Source organism: Pipistrellus kuhlii, unplaced genomic scaffold, assembly GCF_014108245.1.
Source record: "Pipistrellus kuhlii isolate mPipKuh1 unplaced genomic scaffold, mPipKuh1.p scaffold_m20_p_107, whole genome shotgun sequence".
Classification (NCBI taxonomy): Eukaryota; Metazoa; Chordata; class Mammalia; order Chiroptera; family Vespertilionidae; genus Pipistrellus; species Pipistrellus kuhlii.
In genome coordinates, this window is record NW_023425413.1 from 202262 (window position 1) to 210097 (window position 7836).

General features: G+C 65.9%; 1 protein-coding gene across 6 annotated transcripts; it reads right to left on the reverse strand.

Moving 5' to 3' along the window:
- Positions 1 to 475: 475 nt before the first annotated feature.
- CDCA4 (cell division cycle associated 4) lies at positions 476 to 6695 on the reverse strand. 6 transcript variants are annotated; one of them, XM_045578852.1, is made up of 3 exons: positions 6557 to 6571; positions 1731 to 1871; positions 476 to 1484 (listed from the first exon to the last, which is right to left on the reverse strand). In XM_045578852.1, the coding sequence occupies exon 3, from the start codon at positions 1474 to 1476 to the stop codon at positions 784 to 786; it is 693 nt and encodes a 230-aa protein (XP_045434808.1). In that variant the 5' UTR covers positions 1477 to 1484; positions 1731 to 1871; positions 6557 to 6571; the 3' UTR covers positions 476 to 783. The 6 variants fall into 6 exon arrangements, with proteins under 6 accessions (XP_045434808.1, XP_045434810.1, XP_045434806.1 ...); XM_045578854.1 differs by lacking the exon at positions 6557 to 6571 and adding an exon at positions 2568 to 2739; XM_045578850.1 differs by lacking the exon at positions 6557 to 6571 and adding an exon at positions 2070 to 2552.
- Positions 6696 to 7836: the final 1141 nt, after the last annotated feature.

Below are 7836 nucleotides of genomic sequence, written 5' to 3' on the forward strand. Positions count from 1 at the left end.
AATCTGACCTTTGCCCCCAAGAACATTTATACCAAACCAGAGGCCCAGCACGTGATATTGGGGCACTCGGGGGGAGGGGAGTGTCCGTCTGCCGGCAGGGAGCGAACCGCAGCCTAAGCCGGCAGTCAGCACCCCCCCCAGGGTCCTTAGCGCTGCCTGAGGCAGGAGGCTCAGCTCCGGCGTTGAGGTCCGCCCTGTGACTGGCACTGAAGTGCCCGGTCCCTGTCGTATCTCACTCAGTCTATTTGCATATTAGCCTTTTATTATGCAGGATGTAGGACAGCCATCCATTAAACCCTGCAGAGCCTGCACCGGGCTGGCTGCCTCATGAGGAGTGGCCCCCACCGCGGCAGCAAGTGGGGCGGCTCCACAGAGCTTACAGGGAAGCCGAGTCGGGAGGGAGGACCCTCGTCAGAAAGAACCGACCTCGGGAAGTAAACACACCGACTGCAGGCGCTTGGGTCACAGACGGTCTATTAGCAGCAAAGGACGTTCATAGAAAAAATATACTTTTCACAAAATAGCTGGGAAAGTCCAGAGATAATAAAAAGTTTACAAAATATATCTTAAGCAAAATGTTGCCCAAAACGTATAAAACTCAGTCTTTAAAACTTCCCCCAGGACCGCAGGCGCTGTCGCTGGGCCGGTCCTCCGGGAGCCGCCCCCGAGTGCGGCCCAGCCCGGCCGGAGGAGGGCGAGCAGCGGGCGCCAGGCCGTCCTGCGGGCACACAGCGGCTGCCCGTGGCAGGCGGGGCCGGCCAAGTGCGGGCGGCAGGGCCAGGCTCAGGTCTCCACCAGGATCTCCACCACGTGGTCCAGCTCGCCCAGGTCCCGTTTGCAGCTGGAGCCGGGGGGCGGGGCGCCCGCGGAGGCCAAGGCCTCGAACCCGTCGCCAGGGACCGCCTTGGCGCCCACCATGCCCGTCAGCACGGCGTCCAGGTCGTAGTAGGGCCCGTCCACGTCCGCGAACAGCCCTTCCGCCGCGCGGGGCGCCCTGCTCTCCAGGGTCTCCAGTATCTGGTCCAGCGACGCCTGGAAGCCGCCCCGCGGGCGGTCCGCCTCCCACGCGCAGCCGGGGGCGCTCCTCGGCGCCTGCGCACTCGGGGCCCCCGGCAGTTCGCAGAGGTCTGGCGCGGGGCTGCCCCCCGAGTCAGGAGCAGAGTGCCCGCCCTGCTGCTCCCAGGGGCTTCGACACAGGATGTCGGTGGAGACGAGGCGCTCCAGCGGCCCCCGCCCCGCGCCCGGGGGCGCCGGCAGCCGCCAGGCCGCGTCCAGGCTCAGGTCTTCCTGCAGCTGCCGCACGGTGTTGGCGATGAGCACCGAGCGGCAGAGGTTGGGCTCCACCAGCATGTGGCACAGCTGCAGCTTGACCAGCGACATGTCCAGCAGCGACTGGCGCTGCAGGCTGTAGGAGGGCGGCGCCGGCGGGCTGTCCTCGCCGTCCGCGCTCTTCCTCTTCAGCCCGCGGGCGAACATGCTGTGTCCTGCGGAGACGGGAGACCTTAGCCTAGGGGTGTCGAACTCAATCAGAGAAGGGGCCAAAATCTAAAATCCAGCCTAAATCGCGGGCCGAATGGTTTACTGAGCAGTCATAAACTGTCACTTGTGATGGAAACGCAGCGGAGTGCAGTGATGACAGCGTGGTGCGGGCCACAATGCAAGGCCTGGCGGGACGGATTTGGCCCGCGGGCCTTGTGTTTGACACATGTGCTCCCTTCGAGCCTTCCCACCTGTGGGCCGGGCGGGGCGCAGGGCGGAGACCAGAGGCCGCTTCCAGAGCGTCCACGCTGTGCACCGCCACTCGGAGCTCCGTGCGAGCACGAACCGCAGCCTCTGACCTGCACAGCCGTCTCCACCGTAAAGGCGATGGACTGGAAACGGAGGCACAAGCAGAGGGGCTGAAGCCGCAGTACAAGCCCGGGCTGCGCCAGGCAGGGCGCACCTTCCTCTGACCAGCCGCCCGCCCGCCCGCCGGCACCGGGAGGGGCCCCACCCCAGCCGGCACACAGCCTGCGAAGAGGTGCAGAGAACCCGCAGGCCGCCCCTCAGAGTCCCCGGAGGACCCTCACCTTCGGGAGTGGCCTCCGCCCGTCTGACCCCCCAGGCTGCTCTCCAGGGCCCTGGGCCACCGGCCGGCAGGGCAGGCTGCAGGGACACAAAGGCTGCTGCGGTGCCTGCGGTGCCCCGAGGGCTGTCTGCAGGGCCTGGGCGCTCGCTCAGCTGACGTGTTGGGGTCACTAAGCCGAGCACCGTGGTGGGCACCTCCACCAGGGCTCCCTTTCCAGAAGAGGTGCCCACACCGCGTTCTGTTCTCTTCCCAGCTTGGCCAAGGAGCTCAGCGCCTGGACTTCAGATAACGGCCCGCATGTGCGTGAGGGTCAGACCCCGCGTTTGCCCATTATTGGGTTTCCTTTCTAAGAACAAGCCTGAGGCTGTTGGCAGTGCGGGGGGCCCAGCGGCGGCGATGGGTCTGCAGTGAAGGAGGAAGCGGCTGAGGCCCCCGACCCACCGGAGCGCCAGCCCTGCCCTGAGTGTCAACACCCTCCACCTCGCTCCCCTGTACTTACCGTGAAACTTAGGCGGCCGTGGGCATTTAACCTGGGAATGAACACCAATGTTCACTGCAGCTGACTCAGAGCTGAACACGGAACAGGCTCGCCCCAGCGGGGCTGGGTTCTCCGGGCCCACACCACGCACCCTTCCCCGGCAATGGGAGTGGCCAGGGACCCCGGGAGCTGCCACGTGAGAAAGCCAATCTCAAAGAACGTGGCGCAGACCCCACGGCGGCGACGTTCCAACAGAGACAGTCGGGCAGGCGTGGCCAGAACAGGTCTGCATGGTGGGTCCACAGGACCACAGGAAGGGACGGGCAGGAGGTAGCCTGTCTTGTTTTGCTCTCACATCGCTACTCCTCCCTCCCTCTCTCTCTAAAAATAAATTTAAAAACCTAAAACCCACACAAACAAAAAGCTGTGGTCACAGCTTATTTCCCCAGCAGACTAGGTTCCCCTGGAGCAGCAAGCAGGTCGAACGCATCAACACAGCCGGCAGCTGTCCTCCGTCCATCCCTGCCCTCACAGCGCCAAAAGCTCCTAATTCCAGTCCAATCCCTCCATAGCGGGTTCACGTTTTCTGTCGCAGCAGCTAGTCCAGCACTCACCGCCGCAGCCTGGCGAAGCTGCTAGCTAAAACGCTAACCAAGAGTACCGCTAGCGACACCGCTAAGCACCAGGACCGGGGGCAGTGCGCAGCTGCCGTGCGCAGACGTGCTCTGGTGCTATCGGCCACTGTGTCACTGCCACGCGAACACCCGTGCCGAGACCAGGCCGTCATGTCAGGCTGTCGGACGCCTGGCCGAGGCTCTGCAGCCCTGGCGCTCGAGTGTTTCCAAAGAAGCTACAGTCCCGCCTCTGCGCGGCGACTGGTCCTGCGTAACTGGTCCCGCCCCACTCAGGAGGGGGCACAGGGGAGGGCGGTGGAGGCGAGCTGGCTGGCCCTCAGAGCGCAGCAGGCACCTGGGCTGCAGGAAGGCGGGTCTCCGAGGACAGCCTCGCCCCCAGTCCGGCCGAGGGCCCACAGAGGACCACTGTCCCAGCAGTCACAGGGCACCGAGTCCCTTCTCCCGGCCGGCGTGCCGACAAGCACGAGGGGCCGCCTCCTGTGACCGCTGGGAAGAGGGTCAGAAAGCACTGGACACCCCGGGCCCGGACGGAACCCCACCTCGGGTTCTCCCGCGTTTTCTATTTGTGGAGTTGAGTTCACCTGCATTTGTGTCAGGTGCAAAGTCACGACCACTCCAGACGTCCAAATGTGGGGCTCTCACTCCCCCACCCCCCACAGCCCGGCACAGACTCCTCAGAGCCTCCATCAGGACTGGGGAGGGGCCGTTCCAGGCCCGTGCACCCCGTCAAGCTGCCCACTGGAAGCAGACGCCCCCCAGGCTCTCCGCACCGCCTCCCTTCCGGACCTTCCAGCACAGGTCCCCGCCCGGCCCCCCACTGCTCCTGCCCACAAGCCCTCTCGCCCACGCGCCTCTGCCAGCAGCCCGTTTCCCACAGAGGGCATGGGTAACCGAGGCCACCGCATGGTGAACAAGAGGCAAGAACCAAACGGAGGCCCACAGGACTGTGTGCCACGGCCCACAGGACAGGCAGCTGACCGAGCACCCACGGAGCGCGCCCACTGAGTGTTGGCGTCGCTCAGGCCACCGTCCGACGTCACACCGGTGACTGAGACGGACGAGCCAGGGGAGAGGAGCTGCTCAGGGCGCACATCAGGCCCCATCCCGGCCTGGCCCAGGCGGGCTCCATCCACACCGCTGCTCGGCAGCTGCTCACTCAGTGCCCAGCAGGCAGTGCCGCACGGACGGCTCAGAGGCAGCGGGGGGGTGTGTGTGTGTGTCACCCGGCCGAGCCCCAGAGGTGGCCAGGAGGGCCACGCTCCTCGCACACTGGTGCTGGGACAGTCGCCGGTGTGGCTCCGCAGGGACCATGGGGCGGAGGTGGGCTGGCCCAGCACAGCTCCTGGCAAAGCCGTCACCCTCCTCACCGGGGACCCGGGTCCTGACACCAGGCCGGTCCACCCGCAGAGCCCGGCTCCCTGCTCGGTCTCACCCACGGCCATTCCTCTGGGGTGGGCAGTTGGCGTGCCTAGTCCAATGCCCAGGTCCCCGGCACCGCTCCCGGCAGCGGCCGGAGAGGACGGAAGGCCGAGTTCACCGGGGAGCGGCAGCCCCACCAGCGGGGCCCCGGCCCCTCACCCACCTCAGAGAGGCTGATGGGAACGCAGGAGGCGGGACAGGACCGACTCTGACCAGCCCCATCACCGTGACCTCCAGTCCGGCCAGGCACCCGGCCAGGTGTTTGTCTGTCCCAGTCAGACCCCCGTCAGGAGGGCGCGGCGTGTGCGATGGACGGGCCCACGGCGAGGCCACCACGGCAGCCCGACACCCTCATGGGCAGCCCCACGGAGCCCCGGCCTGGAGACCGGAGGAGACAGGCTCCATCCCGGCCGAGGGACCATCCCCGCCTTCCTCCAGGCTAAACCTGCAAAGGTCATCGCGAACTCCACCCTGATTTCCACTTTAACCATAAAACACGGCCAAACTGGCACCTGGGCTGCGTGGGCAGGCAGGAGCTCAGGCATGAACCTCGTTTTCCTTTGCTTGTGAGGACAGTGACCTTGGTCGGTCGGTCGGTCGGAGTTCTGAGCGCAGCCCCGCAGAGGAAAGGCGCTGGGCACCCCACACCTCACGGGGGGCTCTTCCTGGGAACCCTGTTTTGGGGACGAGCTTTCGAAGATGTGGAGCTAAGGTGGCCGGGGAGCTGGACTGGAGTCACAGCTGGGCCCATCCCAGGCTAACTGCGGGCGGCACAGGAGCCACAGCAGACAGCGCTCCTGCCAGGGGGTCCGGACAGGGCAGCCCGCCCTGCCCGTCAGTCTCCACCGGCCTGGGCGCTGGGAGGCTGCCAGGAGGCGAGCAGAGCACGCGTGTCAGATCCCCGAGGCCCCACGCTGGCCCGGCCCTCCCAGACCAGAGAGCTGGGCCCTTCGCAGTCTGGAGCAGGGAAGCCATTGCAAAATGTCCTTAGCATCCGGGTACGAGGCAACCACCACCGAGAAACAAAGGGGGCACCCATGGGGCTACGGAGGCTGTGCTGCTTTGTAAGGCTTCATGTTCCAGCAGACAGAGCTTCACTGAGACAGAGAGGAAATTCAAGTGTCCCACCACTCACTCTGCAAGGACTGCGGTCAGGAGGGGGACCGAGCCTCCCTGTGGTCCACACGATGGGTGTGTGGCACGGCGGTGGAAGGATAAAAGGAAGGATGGATGGGTGACTGGGTGGGTGGGTGGGAGGGTGACTGGGTGGGTGGAAGGGTGGATGGGTAGGAGGGTGACTGGGTGGGTGGATGGGTGGGGAAGGAGGGGCAGCCTCAAGGCACAGGGTGGAGCTGTAACTTTGTCAGTGGGAGTCCCCACGAACTTCATGGAGGGTCTCCTGGGTGATAGGGAAGCCTGACCCACCTGGTCCAAGGCCCCCGGAAGGAGACCAGGGGGGTCTCCCTACACCACCCGCCCAGCAAACCCTAACGGCGTGACTCTGTCTAAAGAGGCCGGATTACAGCCATGAGCTGTTACTTTTGGGTGAAAATGGGGCTGGAGAGGCGGGAATGGGGGGGCAGAGGTCCACAAGGTCGCGCCCCTCTTCCGGGCGCCCATCGCCGGCGCCGGCGCCGCCCGCCGCCCGCCGCCCCGGGCCACCCTCACCCCCCCACCCTCGGAACCCCAGGCCGCCCCGCCACCCCAGGCCCCCAGGCGACCACGTGCCGCCTCCCACCTCCCCAGACCCGAGCCTTCCCCGCCGGCGGAGGCCGGGCCACCCCCACCCCCGCCCTCGGATCCCAGGCCGCCCGCCACCCGGAGCCCCCGGCCGCCCCGCCACCCCAGGCCCCCAGGCGACCACGCGCCGCCTCCCCGCCTCCCCAGACCCGAGCCTCCCGCGCCCGCGGACCCGCCGCCCCCCAAGGCGGAACCCGGGGCCCAGACGCCGCTCACCTGGCGGCCGCCGTCCGCACCGCCTGCGCCGAGGGGGCGGAGCCCGGGCGGGCGCTCAGCGCCCACAAAGGGCCGCCAGGCGCGGCCGGCCCGCCCGCCGATTGGCTGAGATCGGGGGCGGGGTCTCTGGTTCAAACCGGGGGCGGGGCCTGCCGCTGCAGTTCCCGCGCGGCCGCGTTGGCCGTTGGGCCGCTCCGCCCCGCCCCCCGGCTCCCAGGTCTCCGCGCGCGGCCCTACTGCGCCTGCGCGGGCCTCCTGGAGGCGGGGCGGGGATGCGAGAGGAAGAGCACCAGGGGGGTGGGGCGTGAGGCAGGAAGGGGGTGGAGCATGGGAGGGGAGGGGCGGAGCGTAGGGCAGAAAGAGGGTGGGGCGGCATGAGAGGGAGGGGCCGGAGGGACGGGGCGTGGGGGCGGGGCGGGGCGTGGGAGGGGAGGGGCTGAGTGCTGGGCTCAGGAGCCAGGAAGTCGGCCACCAGTTCGATTCCCTTTCAGGGCACTTGTGTGGGTTGTAGGCTCGATCCCCAGTAGGGGGCGTGCTATTTCTCCATCCCTCTCCCTCTCTAAAATCAAGAAAAACATATTTCTTAAAGCTTCTTAAAAATACATTTGTGTTGATTTCAGAGAGGAGGGAAGATGGAGAGATAGAAAGGACCAGGATGAGAGAGACACATTGGTTGGTTGCCTCCTGCATGCACCCTGACCAGGGACGGGGATCCAGGCCGCAACCTAGGTACGTGCCCTTGACTGGAATCGAAGCCGGGACCCTCCGTCTGCAGGCCTATGCTCTACCCACTGATCCGAACCAGTCAGGGCTCTAAAAACAGATTTTTTAAATGTTCCAGGCAGAGAACCTGAGGCGCGGGGAGCATTGTGGGGGTGCGGCTCTCAGAAAAGGCCAAAGGCTGTGGCTGCAGCACAGTCACTGAGAGTGAGGTCACGGCTAAGCGTGAGGCGCAGCTCACACCACGGATACACAGGCGACACCTTCGAGAACTGTACCCTTGAAACTTACAAATCGCCCCAGAAAACTTAACTTAAATAAACGGAAGGGATAGCCCTGGGCGGTGTGGCTCAGTGGATAGAGCACCGGCCTGTGCACTGGAGGGCCCAGGGTTCGATCCCGGTCAGGGCACATGCCTGGGCTGTGGGTTCGATCCCCAGCGGGGGGTGTGCTAGAGGCAGCTGAGCAGTGATCCTCTCTCATCACTGAGGTTTCTATCTCTCTCTCTCCCTCTCCCTTCCTCTCTGAAATCAATAAAAATATATAAATAAAATAATAGA

Excerpts from the sequence above, each read along its gene's own strand:
- CDCA4 (XM_036430319.2), bottom strand. The coding sequence starts at position 1,476 with ATGTTCGCCCGCGGGCTGAAGAGGAAGAGCGCGGACGGCGAGGACAGC.